The following is a 17,373-nucleotide window of genomic DNA, read 5'->3' on the forward strand; positions in this document are numbered from 1 at the left end:
AAAGTTTCTCTCAATAAATATGGATGCAATTGTCAGGACCAATGAAGCTGCCATGTAGTTTCATGTTATAATGCTACTTCCACCATGTTTCACAGAAAAGCTGGTAGGTTTTGGATCATGAGCAGATTCTTTCTTTCTTTACACTTTGGCCTTTGCAGCTCTTTGGTAGATGTTGATCTTGGTTACAGAACAGGTCTTTGTGCCTCATATCTGTATTTCTTTGTGAATTTCAATCTGCCTTTTAATTCTTACTACTGATGAATGGTTTATACAGTATCTTGTGGTATATTTCTGCTTTCGAGGGTCTATTTAGAATGGTCCTTTGTACTGTATATCCCATGCTTCTTTACAGGAAGCAACCTGAATTGAATATTTGCTGTTCAATCATTCTATTTCTTTGAATGCCGAACAGCTCTTGAGCTGCAGGTCTTTGGGCAGAACTCATGGAACAATACAAACCTAATCAGTAATGTACCTTGAGAGAAGGTCTGTGTGTGGTCCTTCGCTGGGTTAAGGAAATACTTCCTGCCTGAAGGTTCCTGCAGTTTCTGTCTGATTTGCAGCACCCTGAGATTCTAGCCTACAGAACTTAATCCTTATGGTTCTGGTCCCCTGGGCATGTATTGTTTCTTTGAGGAAGTCCCTCATCCTAATTTGGTTAAGGCTCTGGATGACAGAATGTAAGTGACATCTGCAGAAAAGCTTCAGAGTTTTGATCTGGCTCTGAGATTCTGCCTGTGTTAGCAAATGGTATCTGAGCAACATCCAGATGGACAAAACTGAATGGATGCCATGGTGTGCTGAGCTTTTTATAAGATGTCTGACAAATGATCTCACCAAGCGGAGGACCCATGTAAAGAGCTATCATGGAATCAAACTTCAGTTGAACAATGCATTTGAACACTGCGGTGTGTAAATGTTTGTGTAAGCCAAAATGTCAAAAACTTATGAGGTAAATACTAGATGGTAATCTTCTCTAGGGGTATATATGAGAGGTAGAGCTCCCTCTTCAGGGCCTGAGTGGAGAATAAAAACTCTTCTGAATTCTTGTGTAAACACTTGAATGAACAAATGAATTATTTTATAATCCGTTCATGAAAATGAAGCTTGATAAATGATTCCCAGAGCGAATGATGCAACTCACTTAGGCCCCACCCACATGCATCTGGATATTTTTCAAACTTGCATTAACTGCATTCATCCACATCATTTTTATTGTCACTGCTTTTGTGTGGATGGGAAAATGTATACGACCTTTAGCAGTAGTTAGAACTCACTGTCAGTCCACACTTATAAATCCTTGTATTAATCATTTTTTGTTTTAGAACATTTGGCCAGGTTGATGTTTATATAATATAATATAATATAATATAATATAATATAATATAATATAATATAATATAATATAATATAATATAATATAATATAATATAATATAATACAATACATGTGGATGGAGCCTAATTATATGTGGTTGCAAGTGAACTATACTCCAATTGCAAGAAAACTCCATCTCCACAACTACAACTCCATATTCATCTATAGAGATACTTCCTTACATCCTGCAAGACTGAAGTGAAGAATGATACACAATTCGTCTGTCTAAAGGAAGCAGCCGCTGTTCTTCAGTCTTTTAAAAAAGAATCACCATGAACATCACTTTGGTTCCCTAGATGAATGCAGCATCAGTTTGTAACTGCCCTAAACTGGATTTACTGCTCAGTATGTATTTCATAGTAATAATCAAAACTGCCATTTGGTACAACAAAGGCATACTGTAAAAAAAAAAGACAAAAAACATTATTCATAAAAATGGTTGCGTTCAAGCAACAGCACTTCATATGATGGATGGAGCTGTAGATGTGAAAGTGAGGAAGACTGTATGGTAATTCAAAACACACTCAAACGAACACATTGACACAAATATGACAACGTATGACGATTTGATGGAGAGTGCACTGTGATTAATGGTACAGTAAGAAGGTTAGATTGTAATGGAAGTGGGAACAATCCAAACAGCAACCGCATATGTTTGCATGCACATCAATAACCAAATCTTGGTTTATATCAATATTGTAGACCAAAACATACCACGTGATCGGATAATTGGGTAATTGCATGAATGAGCAGGTGTACAGGTGTTAAAGTCAACGCTGACCATATTTAACCAGTGGAAATATTCTTTTCAGCATACAAAGGCCAGGCTTTGAGTCAAATCTTTTCAGGTTTCTGTGTGCATGGAAACGTAGCTAAGTGTGTTTTAGCCAGTACTGAACTGCAGTAGGCTGCACGTGTGTATGTGTATATGAAAGAGACAGACCTCTCCTGTAAATATTCGGGATTTGAGGTCAGACTCGCCACTGCCTCTCAACTCATCCTCCACCGCCATCAGCCTGGAACACAACACACATCAACACAATCACAAAACTCCACAATCACACAACGATACGATCATACAACATGTACATGCAGCACCACAATCACTTGGCACAAGACGATCGATAAACCGATAAATAATACAAAAACACAATCATGCTAATTCTAATGATATATGCTCAAATAATATTTACTATGTTGCTAGAATCATTCACTATTTTACCAGTGCACCTACATTTTATATGTATAGTGGTGCTGAAGTCAGGAAGTGACACTGATCAAGTTCTAGAGGGTGACAAACACGCACTAGGACTTAATCCATATGATTGTATATAGTTAAGTTCATTCATTCATTCATTCATTTTCTACCGCTTATCCAAACTTCTAGGGTCACGGGGAGCCTGTGCCTATCTCAGGCGTCATCGGGCATCAAGGCAGGATACACCCTGAACGGAGTGCCAACCCATCACAGGGCACACACACACATTCACTCACACACTCACACACTACGGACAATTTTCCAGAGATGCCAATCAACCTAACATGCATGTCTTTGGACCGGGGGAGGAAACCGGAGTACCCGGAGGAAACCCCCGAGGCACGGGGAGAACATGCAAACTCCACACACACAAGGCGGAGGTGGGACTCAAACCCCCAACCCTGGAGGTGTGAGGCAAACGTGCTAACCACTAAGCCACCGTGCCCCCATATAGTTAAGTTTTGCTTGCGAATTCCTCTGATTGAAATTTGAAAAATTGTTCATGAGTATAGCAAGTATAGTGAACAGTGTAGTAAAACTGATAACTAATAATAAAACACATGCTGAAAGTTAGTAGAAAATGATACTTATAATAATCATAATTGCACATGCTGGAATCTTGTAGCCTCATGTAGGAAATTAAATGGGAAAAGTGTGTTATCTGTAAATTAGTGTGAGATCATTGAAATGCGTAGATCTTTATCTCAGATCTCATTAGAGCTTTATATGAGTAGCATGTGCTTCTGAGTTCACAAATAGCTGGAAGACGGTTTTTGGGATGAGGAGTCTTGGGCAGGTGAACCACACATCCAGGTTCTTCAAAAGTGCTCGGAAATTGTTGCAGGGTGGTGCAAAATTTGATATTAACACTAAAACATGCCACATGTGATTTAATTTATATGAAAACTTTTATAAAAATCATCTTCTGATTTTTAAGTATATTCATTCTAGCACCCCTCACACTGAACTATGAGTGCAGTTCTGTGGCTCGAATAACTCCAAGCACCTGCTGGGGGCTTCAAACTGTGCCATATATATATTCCATGTGAGTTTTAATCTGCTGGATATGAGTTATTTATCTGATTTATCAATTTAGTCTATTTGAATTATACATATACATTTTAATTTAAGTTATATATTTGAGTTTCATTTTCTGTTAAAAATTTAAAAAATGATTTTGAGTTTTTGATAAAAAGTTTTGGCCTCATACACAGAGTATAAAAAATGCTTTATTCCACCTTAAGTCCTCAAACCAATTACAAACATGTCTTCAAAAAAAAATAAAAAAATGCTAAACACACAGGGATTAGTGCAGTACAAATAAACTCAGTCCTGTTATTTGATCCGTTCTACTCAGATATTCACTAGGACCATATCGTCATCATACACCTGATGCTAAAGAGGCCACTCACAAGTTTTTGTTAACAGGTGAATATCCTCCTTCATGCCATGTAATCCAATATCTTTTATTTGGTTGATTCAAATGAACACATTAAAAAAAAAATTAAGAGAAACAAAAATATATGTTTTCTTATCAGATCAATAGATATAATTCAGTTTGATTAAATTTTATTTTAATGGACATTGTCTCAAAGTAGCTTTACAGAACATAAGAAACCCGTATTTATCCCCAGTAAACAAGTCTGAGGTGACTGAGGCGGCTATGGCGAGGAAGAAATGTTGAGAGGAACCAGACTCATCATAGATGAGTTGAGTTTTAATCTATTTAAGTTATCTCAGTTTGTTGCTTTTACGATATGCATTTGATCTAATTATTACCTTTATTTATAAGTATTGTTCTATATATCTTTTTTCAGCTTGAAAATAAGTTAACCTGCATTATTTATTTTATGAGTTATCTATTTGAGGGTTTTTTTTTTGTAGTTATCTATTTGAGTTTTTTGTAGTTATATGACTGATCTTTGAGCTGAATTTGTCTGCATGATATTTTTCAGTTTTAATCTATTCATCTCTATTTGACTTTTACTGATCTATTTCAGTGCCAATTTAGGTGAGTTATAGATTTGAGTCGGAATCTCTGAGTTTATTTAAACCCTTTGACATTTACTCTATTTGAGTTTTAAAATTAATAGAAATAGAAATACCTGCAGTTCTGTTAGCACACTTTCATAACTGTCTACATAAGAAGATCATTTCTTGCAGCAGTCTTAGATATAAATAACTTTAATTTAATCTAGCTCAAATTTCATTTCCGGAGATGTCGGATGACTGCGGCCTACTGGGGGCTGTTCTTTTGTTGGCACAATATCACAAAAGTTGCAGGAATTAGACCATGTTTCATGTAAATTATAAACGGTATCACAATGGTAAATGGGGCAGGTAATATGCATATGACCTACTGGGCAGGGGCTTGTTTCCATGCAGCTGAAGCTGATTCATCAATTGCTCTCAAATCACGGCTGGATTTGATGCCACTTATTCTATACGCATCAAGACAATCACATAAAAAATATCAACATAACCACACTTTATTAAGCAAGACAATCACAAACAACAGTACACAATAAGAAGAAAATAATTTCACGTTCGTACAACAACATGCAAAACAATAAGACATGAAACACAATCGCTCAAATGACGTGAGAATCAGAGTGCTGAACCCTTACGAGAGATTTGGACATTATGTAGTGGCCTGCATGCTTTCTTTTGGGCTTTACTGAGACTGCTCCTTCACACACACATACACACACACATTGTGTCTCAACGGGATTGTGACCTGTTGATGATGCCTTTGATCTGCGAGTCTTTCTCCAGCTGCTGCTGCCTCAGTCTCCTCTCGCTGTCATCCAGCCGGCTCTGGTACTGCAGCAGGATCTTGTTGGTCTGCTGCTCTTGGGAGTGCAGCCTGCGTTCATACTCCTCCAGCTTACGGTGGGACATCATCAGCCGTTCCTTCAGGGAGTGGATCTCCTCCTCATACTCACGCACCTGCACACACATACAAAGACATATAAAACACTACATTATTAACTTGGAACCTCTTTGTAACCTTTGCATTGACATTTACGGCTTATGAACTTTTGTATGAGTTTGAATCTGTCTATTTAGGTACTGACTAGAGCAGTGGTCTCCAGTCTTATATGGAAAGGGTCCGTGTGGATATAGGTTTTTATTCAAACCAAGCAGAAGCCATACCTGAGTCTAGCGAAAGCCAAGATCAACTGATTAAACAGGTGGAATCAGGTGTGACTCCTTTTTGACTGGTATGAAAACATGCACCCAGGCTGGCCCTTTGCAGAAAAGCTCGGACTTCTCTGGACTAGACGAGCACTGGTACAAACTATCATTCTATCTATTTCCATTCTTTCAGCTTATGGAATTAGATTTTTCAAATGCTCTGCGTTCTTGCACATTCAGTTGGGTGCCTTTGCATTTTTGTGTATAGGAAATGCACATTGTAAAAGAATTTATAAATTGAGATTGGTAGTTAAGATTATACTCACTAACGGACTCCAAATATTGATTTTATTCCAATTTTTAAATGTGACCGTTTTTCTCTGAGCACAGCACAGAAACAGCACTCCTTAGGTTTGCCAATGATCTTCTCCTTTCAGCTGACCCGGGTCTCATTGATATTCTCCTCCTTCTTGTCTTCACTGCTGCTTTTAATTCCATCAATCATTTTAACCAACATACAAAATCATACAAACCATTTTAATTTTAGTCTCTATTAAGCATCTGTAAGCATATGGTTCATTTGTTACCTCAAACAGACAGCAATTCTTCTCTATTGGCTAATTTGTATCTTGAACTGCTACTGTTTCTCAAGGTGTTCCCCAAGTTTCCATTCTAGGCCCCCAGTTATTTATTATTTATGTACTTGCACTTGGCTCAATTATTCAAAAGCATTTGCACTTTTATGCACTTGGATCCACGTCAGATGTACACCATCCATTTCACTTCCTTCCTTGTCCCTGCAAAACACATTATCCTTTCATATTACCAAACACCGAATTGTTTGATTGCCTGATTGGCACCATTGACACCATTAGCATTTATCTATCTGAAACCTTGGTATTCTTTTTGACTCACTCACGATTCACTCTGATATGTCCTCAGTTAACAAAACTGTCTTTTATTTCACATCTGCAACATTGCATAAATGTTTTGCATAAATGAATGAGTACCATACCCCAGTCAGTTACAGCTGTACAGTTCATCGTGCTGAGAAGCATGTTAGGTTAAATTCGTGCCAAAGTTAATAAGGAACAGAGCGTTTCCTGTTTATATTGTATAACAGTCTGTATATGCTACCTAAGGGAATATAAAAGCTCTCACACTGTCAGTTTAGAGTGAAAGAGAACATGGTTTGCATAAAAAAGCTATCATGTGGGGAAGCACACCATTGTACCAAACCCAAGACTACCTTTAAGAGGTGGTGTGCGTTTGGCTTGTACTGGAATTGTACTCACCCATGTTCAGGAATAAAAGTAACAATACATTTACAGCATTTGGCATACATCCCTATTCAGAACAACTTACATTTATCTTATTTATGTACAGTGTAAATAAGATGTTAAGGGCCTTGCTCAGGGGTCCAGCAGTGGCAGTTTGGTGGTGCTGGGATTCAAACTCACAACCTTATGATCAGGTGCACAATGTCTTAACCATTAACCACATCACATCCTGCCTGTGTGTTTTAGCCGATGACCAGCAGTTTGCACAACACACGTGTAGCATTAGTGGGCATGTTGTGGGACACAGAAGATTTGCGGTGCCTTACTGTGCATAACACATAAATAATAAATAATAAAGTCAATATACTTGTGCTTGCTCTCAATTCACATTTGTAATGAGGTAAGATGATATTAATGCAACAGGGTTTAACAGAATCAAGGGAGATGGAAACAAGACCGACACAGCCAGGGTGTAAGGAAGAACTCACACTCAGATTTGGATTGCAGCAAAAGTGCCCAGTGTGATCATCCAGTGTAATCATTCGAGGCTCAAGTACTACTCATTTTTCCAGTTCTGGTACATCTGGATTAGTGTGATGATGATGATTAGTGTGTAACAAAATATGAATGCCACTCCAATCCATCATGGATATTATAGATGATTTGTAAATGAAAATTGTCACTGACCCGGTCCAGCCGAGACTCGTCCATGCTCTTAGAGTGCTCCTTAAGTTTCAGGTCCTCTCTGTCCACACGCAGGCTCTCAATGTCAGCTGACAGGTGTGGCATGTTGGACACCCAGGCGACTGTCCGCTCAGATGCAGGGGTCGGAGGGTTCAGTGTGGAAGGAGACTTAGAGCCCTAAACACATGCACAGATAAACAAGTATGTGAAATAAAATCGTTTTATGCTTAAAAAAGTGGTTTTAAAAGATTTTATTAAAAAATATAAGTTAAAAATACAGGTCCATATGTCCCATTATATTATTAGCCATTTATACTTTTCCTTAGATATGCAGACATAACTAAATAATTAGCATTTACCAAGTGACTGTACTGTACATATTTGCATTGTAAACAGTGACCTGCTTTTAACTGCTGTCTTTTATTGAGTCGGCTGCTTATGATTGTTTGGTGCTCAACCAAGTAAATTATGAATAAAATACATTTATACCTGGACAATTAAAATCTTGCTTGTATCCTGACTTATAAAATTATATATACAATACATGAACATTTGAAATTCATCCTGCTTTTGTAGATAAATGTGTCTGTAGTCAGAAATGGGATGACTTAATCGTTTCATTAATATTATATCATTATAAGCAAATATGTCCATGACATTTGAAAACCAGCCTTCAGTGTAATTCCAGATTTTGCTAGTTTTATGAATAAGATGGTTGCTGCATTTTTTTTCCCCTGTCATTTTTAATTTTGTGAACATTTTAAAAAGCACTGGCATTGGCATGCATCACGTATTAAAAGAGGGTTTGGTTGACAGATGTGGTTTAGAGAGACAGATGTGAAAATGAGTCTCAGACCTCATGAAACCTCCTGGTTTCACTGATCAAAGTTAAATCTTTTGCATATGCGGCTTCATCAAAAATTGGCAGCTTGATATACCTTCTTGATATACCTTCTTTCAGGGGGTCTCACACACAAAACAGATTTGTAGTATATGAGTGTATCCACCACAAAGGCAATACTGTATTGTGTACAGTTGTGTGTGTACCTGCTTGTTAGTAGTTGGTTTTAGTAGGTGCTGTTGGTTGGATTGTTGGGCAGTTTTAGCAGGAGTATCACTCTGTGCATTCTCTGTGTTCTCACTAGCACCCCCCTGTTGCTGCTGGTTATCACTGGCCGTGCTGGATTGGTGAGGGAGACCAGGGGCAGGGCTGTCCTTAACGGAAAGCTGCTGCCGTGGTAATGGCCTTGCTCCAAAACTTGACTCAGGTGACTGAAGGAGGTTTCCGCTCTGGGGTCGGACCTTGGGTGGGGTGGAGTTAGCAGCTGAGCTGACTGACAGTTGGTGGGAAGGCTGAGGCTTTATGCGCTGTGTAGGAGGAGGAGCCATAGAGGCCTGACGAACAGGATGCATGGTGGCCGGAGGCGTTGCGACTGAGGCGGGTGTTCCGGTGCCAGTAGCAGTCTGAGGGGCCATACCCATTAATACCTGCTGATGGAGATTCTCCTGAAGATACAGAGAGATAAATCATGTACGTATATTATACACAAAAATAAATTCATCACAAGCCATCAGATCAAAGTATATTCAGCTGACATGCTCTTGCATTTATAAAAATTAAAGTCACAGAGAAACAGTGGTGCATCTGCTTAAATTATTTCTTATTTTTCAAGGGTTTTTCAGTTCTAAGTATTAAATTATATTTGCATTAGATCATACACAACTTATACTGACTTTCACTTCTATTTAATTTTTTTTTAAGTTTGCTCTTTTCTGACTTCCATAAGAAACCACATAAATTTTGTTAAAACTATTTAGCTCAAGGCATTCAATATTTGGTTTGGACTTCATAAACCCATTAGAATGCAATGCTAGGAACCTAAAACCCTGTTTATAGACATATGTTTAATATTTTATTGTATGGTAATGTATTCCAAATAATTATACAGTTCCTTTTTTTTAATTATTTCCAGTATTGTTTACAGCATACCTGCACCTGCAGTGATAGCTGTCGGCGTGCGTAGTCAGCCTGGTTGTGGCGGGTGTAGTCGTCACTGTAGCTGTGTGAGTGGACGATGCTCGGCTGCACAAGGCTGTTCTGTGTGCGCAAGGCTGAAAGATCTTCACTGCGAGAGAACCCGCCATGGCCGAAGGCTGGCACCCCGAAGCCTGCGTGCCCGTTCTCGGGCTCCGGGGCGAGTAGGAGCGGTGGGGCGTGTGAGGCATGGGGTGGACCATGGTACTGAGGCCCATCTGAAGCCAAGTGGAACAGAGGGTTCTGGAAGGAGAGTGGCACGTGCATGGCAGCTGCCGCATGCTGCTGTTGCTGAGAGAGCGAGTCTGAGGCCAGGCCACCCGAATGACTGAACCTCATGCCCCCGAGTCGCAGTGGAGCGCCCCCAAAACTGCCCAGTCCAGCGATAGAGCCCTGTGACGAGTTCAGCATGTCGTTAACAGAGTGCAGGTTGGAAACGCTGTTGATGCGTGAGTCCTGCAGGTCCATCATAGATACACTCTTATTCACACTCAGGACCTAGGAAACACAGGGCCAAAAATCAGAACCGGAATCTGGTTGGAGACATTTGGATGGTTGTGTAGTCAGAAACATACTATTTGAATATAAATCAGGTTTTAATATAATTATAGTAATATAGTAGTATAATAATAGTATAGTATAGTAGTACTTGGCCAATTTTTGCTAGTCTGATGTTTGGTTTTATTTTATGGTAAGTTTGAGCCTTGCGAGAAAGAAAGTCTAGCTCAGTCCAATCACATCCAGCAGTCACATACAGTCATGCCAAAGTCACGTCAAGTAAAGTCGAATTCAAGTGCTATGAAGTCAGATCAAATCAAAACAAAACAGGTCTAGACAAATCAAGTCAAGTAAAGCCCAAACAAGTCAACTCTAGGCAAACAAACTCAAGTCAGGTCAAGTCGAGTCAAGCTGAGCCCATTCAAATCAAGCCAACTCCAATCAAATGAAATCAAGTCAGATTAGATGAGTTCAAGCCACATCCACTCAAGTCTCATCTAATCTAGCCCAGCCGAAATAATTAAACTGGTACACATTGTTCATTTATGGATTTTGTTTCACAGTTTTCATGTAGATTTAGTCCAAAGTATTCATCTTTCAGTTAAACCTTCAGTTCATTGTAAAGTAATTATTCTCCTAAACTTTTCATACTCTACATTACCACAGTTAGTTTGACTTGATTTATGCTCCTATAAATAAATATATAAATGAGTGCAACTTCTGTAATTTCTTACAGTACATACAAGGGTGTATAGATTGTCTTTTCTGTTTCTGGTGTGTGTTCCCGACATACCTTCGGGTCTGGCTCGGTGATGTCAGAGCTGCTTGTGCAGTAGGCAGGACTCGAGCGGGCTAAAGGTGGGCGTGCCACATAGAACACTTCTTTGTTGCCACGGTGATCTCTTTCAAAACCAGCCATGCCCGGGTGAGAGAGAGCTCCGCCTCCGGAGGTAGGAGATGGTAGACGAGATATATCTATAGAACTATAAACACAAACAGAAATGGGTTTGGAATTGAAATCCTCTTTTAGGATGTCCTAATTATAAGTGTATAAAGTATATAATTTAAATTTTAATACAGTATTTATATTACACCATACAGTAGCAGTAGCTGAATATAAAACCATCTGAAATGTGCCAATGTGTACAAAAGGCATAAAAACAAGTCGAAGGATATTGGCAAGTGTATATTAGGATATTAATGGTCGATGTTGATGATATTAAATATATTATGCTTACATTCTTTCTTTAACTTAAGGAGTTATTTGGATTACAAGAATTTTAGTTATGTTTTAAATACAGCAGTCAACAATCAGTAGTGTAGCTGCACATCACAGTGTTTTGGTACCTGTTCTGCTCCCTCATCATCAGGCTCTGGAAGTCATTAGTGGCTGGGCGGCTGTAGGGTGGCCGTGCGATGTGGCGTTCAGGCGGCTGGTGACTTGCCTGCCGGTGCAGCTGTGGGTTCCTTAGAGCCACACTGATGTCATTTAGCAAGCGTGGCAAGGGTCCTAGCTTCAGGATAGCATCCTGGCACAGAAATAAGACTTATAATCATTGTTTTTATACATATAGTCATATACGTATAGCCATAGTAATGTCTTTAAAGATGTATTATTTTAGTAAGTGTCCCTATAGTTTTTCTAGTGATATCAAGCTAGGAACAATTGTATTAAACATTCATCCAAAACTGTGTAAAATGTGTTTTATAATTTATAGATCCTTTCCATAAAATTAATTGGAGTGCACACACTGGTTCAAGTAGAAAAATGTCACAATAATATTTTGTTCCGGTGAGTTCCGGTAAGGGATGAGACGTGTGAACGATTTGTGGAGCTTGCAATTTAAATATTCATAGAATCGGGAATTATTAATGAATGTAAAATTGCCTTTTGTTCTGGAACCGATGACATTTATTTATTCAATACAGAAAAGATTATCTTCGAAACGGGTTTCGGGTAACCATTTAATAATTTATCTGTGGCCATTGCTACAGAGGTGGAACTTGTATGTATGTACGAATGTAATTCATTTGTTCTTGTACATTTATTTTGACTTTCACCTAATACAACAGATGTGCCAGCAAGAATAAGACCTAATATACATCACTGTAATCAATCTGTTGTGAGAGTTAGGTAGTAACATTGAACTAGACGTGATGGTTCAGTGGTTAAGGCTTCTTTTTACTGATCAGAAGGTCGGGGTTCAAGCCCACAAGCTGCTGAGATATCAATGTTGGGTCCTTAAGCAAGCAAGCCCTCTTAACCGCACCTGCTCTAAAGGGTGCTGTACTATGGCTGACCCTGCACTCTGACCCCAGGTTCATGCTCACCTGGGATATGTGAAAACTTAAAGCATTTCACTGCATGTATGTGACTTTGAATTTGATTTAGACTGCATGGTGAGATTATCAAGCTAGCTAAAACAAGAAATTAGGAATAAAATTAGCATTAGTTAATGGTTTCTCACATTGCTCCTTGGTGAAAGAGAGAATAATTAACCATCAGGAATTAAAATTAGTGTGTAATTTGAGGTTTTTTCCCCTTTGTGAATCTTTCTTGTACTTTTAATGAGTAACTTTTAGTGAGTTTTAACATGTCCAGCCTAAAAAAAAGTTGTTGTTTTCTTACTGCGTAAAAACAGTCGCACTTATGACATCAGAAAAGCATTGATATCATAAAAGAAAACAGGTTTTTGAAGTAGTTTGAATACGTATCCACCGTACTAAAGAACAAATCCATTCTTGTGCACTGAGATGTGCTACTGAAACAGAAGTGATGCCATAAGTGGACATTTATTGTGCTATTGAATCTAGGGATACATTCACTGTATTTATAGATGCAAAGCACTTCACAAAGTTGACTTTGTGACTAGTGACTCACGTAGGAGGCAGACACTGCTTTATTGAAAGGAACAAGCATGAAACCATAACAACAGGATCTGATAAATGCATGTATGTTTGCAGTCTGAAGTATTATCTACATGAAATTAAAAACTCTGAAACCCACCCTATGTAAATACAGGCTACATCTTATTTATTCAGTTGTTGTTGAACTTATTTTTTCATAGGGAGAATTCACTTGGTCAAAGTGGCCAGATGACGAATGACCTCTCTAAGCTTGTGGTTCTCAAAGTAGGGTCTGAGGAACGCCAGTGGTCCATGAAGCACGGTAAAGGAGACCCTGACTGTTTTTGACTATTTTTAACAGTGGAAATCTTAATAGCTCAAAGGAACTTTTTTCAACAGTTTAAAAACTTTCCATACATACAGTCTGAATGTTTTCTATGTTTTGGATATTCTGTGATGGCAATAAAGGTTCTGTTTTTAATATAAGTTGAAATTTTGGAATATATTTAGCATTTTTGTCATCTGAGTGAGGATTCCATCATTTCATACATTCCAAATACAGATTTGTTAATCAAATGTCAATCATCTAAGAAAAATATGGTAATAAATGTGTGTTAGCCTGAGCAAACTGTTCACATGGTAAACCGTTGCCAATTATAACTCCTGATATCCATAATTCCTGAACTGAAATCTACATCTCGTTTGCATATTTTGTTCTCTTTTGTATATCAGCCACAATTAAGTTCTAACATTTGTAACTTTTTATTACCCACAAAAGTAAATAAACAGGGAAAATTACTTTAATGAAAGCTGTGGCACATGTTAGCTAGCTAATCCCATTTAGGCAAGTTAAAAAGCAAATGTCTGCTTTAGGCCTTCATTTGTTACCTTGCTTAGTTGGGCCATGACTTCCCAGAGCAGGCTGTGTAGGATGGAGAGCTCTCGGCCGAGGTCGATGTAACCCTCAAACGCCCCTGCGTTACTACCACAGTCCACATTACTGATCTCATAGAGGAACTGCTGCATGGATCCCCACTCCATCTCCAGGAACTCATTCATAAACATCATATGATCCTCTTTACCACTAAACCTACAGAATACACAGAGCAAAGAGGAGTGTGGGAGAGAGAGAGAGAGAGAGAGAGAGAGAGAGAGAGAGAGAGAGAGAGAGAGAGAGAGAGAGAGAGAGGTGGAGCAAAAAGAGAGAAAGGAAGAGAGAGAGAGAGAGAGAGAGAGATAGAGAGAGAGAATGGAAAAAAGAGGAAAGCAAAGGTAATAGGGAAAGAACAGATTGACAGAGGGAGAGGAATTGAAAAGAATGATAGAAGACAAATATGACAGAACAAAGAAAGAAAGAGGAAAAGGACAGGTAGATGAAGGGGAAAGGGGGTTGAGTGGTCGATGGATGACAGAGAAAAGGAGGGATTAAAGAGAAAGAGAGACAGATGATGAGCGCGATGCTGACACAGACAGAACAGCGATAGAGCAGAAGTTAAACTCATCACCACACTCACTCACAAACACTCATCAGTGCTGGACAGCAAAGCTAAATGAGAATGTTTAAGATAAATTGTGATGGAAAGCATGGTACATATAAAAGCCAGAACTATACAGTTATTATGAAAGAGCCAGGAACAGGACAAGTGTAACAGGGACGAGAGTGGATTCTGAATAATGAGCATACAGGGGAGATCCTAATGCAATGTGTCTGGTCAGTGGAACTAAATCATATTTGATAGTGGAGCTTGGATTTCAAAGAGTAAAGGTTTGGTTAATGATGAAGATTGGTTTTAAAGGGTTCTAAACATCGGTCCTAAATGGTGATTGTGCAAAAGTCAATGAAATATTGTTCCAGGGCAGTCTAATGACTGTGGTTTTACATTCAACAATGAATATAGGTAGGCTTTTGTGTAACAGTTAATAAAGTAGTCAGTAATAGTTGCCACGTGGTATGGTCCTGGATGGTAAGCATGTTTTTGGTTGGGACACTGGAAGTAATGATAATGATTTGGACCTTGAATGTTAGTGGGTTGGCTAGGGTTGCCAGGGATTAGTTATTATGATAAAGTCATGAATTTTGAGTATGGGTTGTGGAGAGTAGGGATTAAGGAAAGTGCTGATATGGTTCTGTCAAATGAGCAAGGTTTGGGCATGCATAGTAACAACAGGATGGCAGAGATAGTTAGGTTGGGTAGGGATGCCAGGGGTCTTGATGATAGGCATGGCCTGAATGGTTAGGTTGGGCCAAAGATGACAAAGATTAGTGAGTATGATATGGGCATGGCTAGTGACTATGTGTTGGGTCGGGGTGGTTAGTCGGTAAAAAAGTGATGCCCTGGATCTTAATCATTAGTATGGCCTGGTCTGGCTAGGTTTGATTTAAAAGGATGCTAATGACTAGTGATTATGGTATGGGTTTGGATGATAACTAGGGGTTGGGCCTATGTAACTAGTTTGGGTTGACTAAGCATGCACTGAATCTTAAGAATGGGCATGGCTTGGATAACTAGATTTGCTATATTATGCAACTGAATGATTAACATGGTTAGGGCCTCAATAGATGAAAGGGATGAAAAGGGACATAGTTATTATAGTAGGGGCCTAGATAATGTATGAGTTGTGTAAGGATGTGAATATTGATTGAGGACAATAGGTTTAGTAGGGATGCTGAAGTTCAAAAAGAGTAGTTTGGATACGGCCAGTAAATATGATTTGGAGCTTGCTTAAGTAAGCTTGAGTAAGGACACTGGAATTTAATCATGATTGCCTGCCACTTGAATGGTATGTAAGGTTAGGGTCTCTGGCAAGTATTGATTGGGTAAATATACTGAGGTTTTGTGAGTATGGATTGGGCCTGGACAGCGAATATGGTTTGGGCCTGGATGGTGAGAATGGATCCGGCCTGGATGGCAGTGGACTCTAGTGACTGACTTGGAGAAGCTGGCCAGGCTCTGCACCACCTTGGCGATGAGCGTGAGGGTTCGGGATGTGCGCTCAGATGGGTACTCCTGCGTCAGGTTGAACAGTGATGGAGACATGATGGCTGGGCACAGGAAGCGCAGGAATAGCGAGGAACTGATGAGCCGGTCTGCAATATCCTCACGACCTCTTTCAGCACAACGCACACGCCATGATGCAAATACTTCCTTCAGCTCCCGTGGAAAAACACTGTAGAAAGAAAGAGAAAGATACAGATATAAAGAATAAATAACAGAATATAAAGAATGTAGTATATATTCTTAATAAAAATCATATAATGTAGAATGACTTATTTCTGAGTTGTTTTTGCTTTTTTTTTTTTTAAATCCTCTTCAGCACATTAACAAATGCAGGGGGACCAAACTGAAATCCTCAAATATCTCAAGGTCCTATTATTAGGGGATTACTCCACCTAGTATTACCTGTAAATGTATTTAAGCTCTTTTCATTCCTCTACTTGATGTGTTCCACTAGTCTTATGTTTGTACAACCTTTTGATGAATCTGCAGTAGTTTTTCCAGTTTAGCAGGCACAGTATGACAGAAATAGAAATGAGAGGGGATAGAAATCATACCTCTAATTCACTTCTATATTTACTTCTATACTTCTCTCACACTATATAACTAAAATTCTCAAAATGTGACTAAGGAGTGTAACTTTAATGCCTTTGCTGTGCTTGTTTTGTGGCCAGTGACAATATATACCCCTTAACAATTCTTTAATATCACTACCACTATCATGGTATGGTGTCCAACAAGGCTTTGTTCTAGGGCCTCAACAATTTAGTTTTTTTCTTATTTATACTGCACCCAGATAATTATAAACATCCAGTTAGATGCTATGGCAATAGAAGTGAAATACCAATTCAATGTCTCAGCCAATTGAAATAACAAACACCAACAGAGATATCAAATGAATAGATATGGTCTAGTGGATAGGCAGTGATGTCTTTGGGCACTCTGCCACCATCTGTTTCTCATTTTTTATTTGTATTGCTATATATAATCTCCATTTGTCAGATATAACAAAGGGTGGTACTCTGACATAGTAACCCTGCTAGACAAACAGACTGGCATGTTTAATAGATATTCAATCAGTGTGGTCAATGTAGATTATGTCCTCATTTTTCCTCATGTTCTTCCTCTTTCTTGTTTCCCTTGTACTTGACACTTTTAGCTTGATTACACTGACCTGGATTACTGACTGCAGTAAAACTTGAATATAGTGAGAGTTCCTAACAGTATGGTAGTATTTTTAGACCAGCACACATTAGGTAG

The 17,373-nt window shown here is 38.8% G+C and overlaps 1 protein-coding gene across 6 annotated transcripts in view; it reads right to left on the reverse strand.

Moving 5' to 3' along the window:
* Nucleotides 1-17,373, reverse strand: part of syngap1a (synaptic Ras GTPase activating protein 1a) — a 116,494-nt gene that overhangs the window by 5,176 nt on the left and 93,945 nt on the right. For 3 of the 6 annotated variants that reach the window (XM_027163493.2, XM_027163491.2, XM_027163496.2), the window contains 10 exons: nt 16,049-16,285; nt 14,006-14,207; nt 11,618-11,799; nt 11,064-11,253; nt 9,728-10,270; nt 8,785-9,243; nt 7,741-7,914; nt 5,373-5,584; nt 4,996-5,076; nt 2,321-2,393 (listed from right to left, as the gene is read on the reverse strand). In XM_027163493.2, coding sequence (XP_027019294.1) covers nt 2,321-2,393; nt 4,996-5,076; nt 5,373-5,584; nt 7,741-7,914; nt 8,785-9,243; nt 9,728-10,270; nt 11,064-11,253; nt 11,618-11,799; nt 14,006-14,207; nt 16,049-16,285 — 2,353 coding nt within the window. The remainder of the gene's footprint in view (nt 1-2,320; nt 2,394-4,995; nt 5,077-5,372; nt 5,585-7,740; nt 7,915-8,784; nt 9,244-9,727; nt 10,271-11,063; nt 11,254-11,617; nt 11,800-14,005; nt 14,208-16,048; nt 16,286-17,373) is intronic. The other 3 variants (XM_027163495.2, XM_027163492.2, XM_027163497.2) reach the window with 2 other exon arrangements.

The sequence above is a fragment of the Tachysurus fulvidraco genome, chromosome 10 (genome assembly GCF_022655615.1).
Source record: "Tachysurus fulvidraco isolate hzauxx_2018 chromosome 10, HZAU_PFXX_2.0, whole genome shotgun sequence".
NCBI lineage: Eukaryota > Metazoa > Chordata > Actinopteri > Siluriformes > Bagridae > Tachysurus > Tachysurus fulvidraco.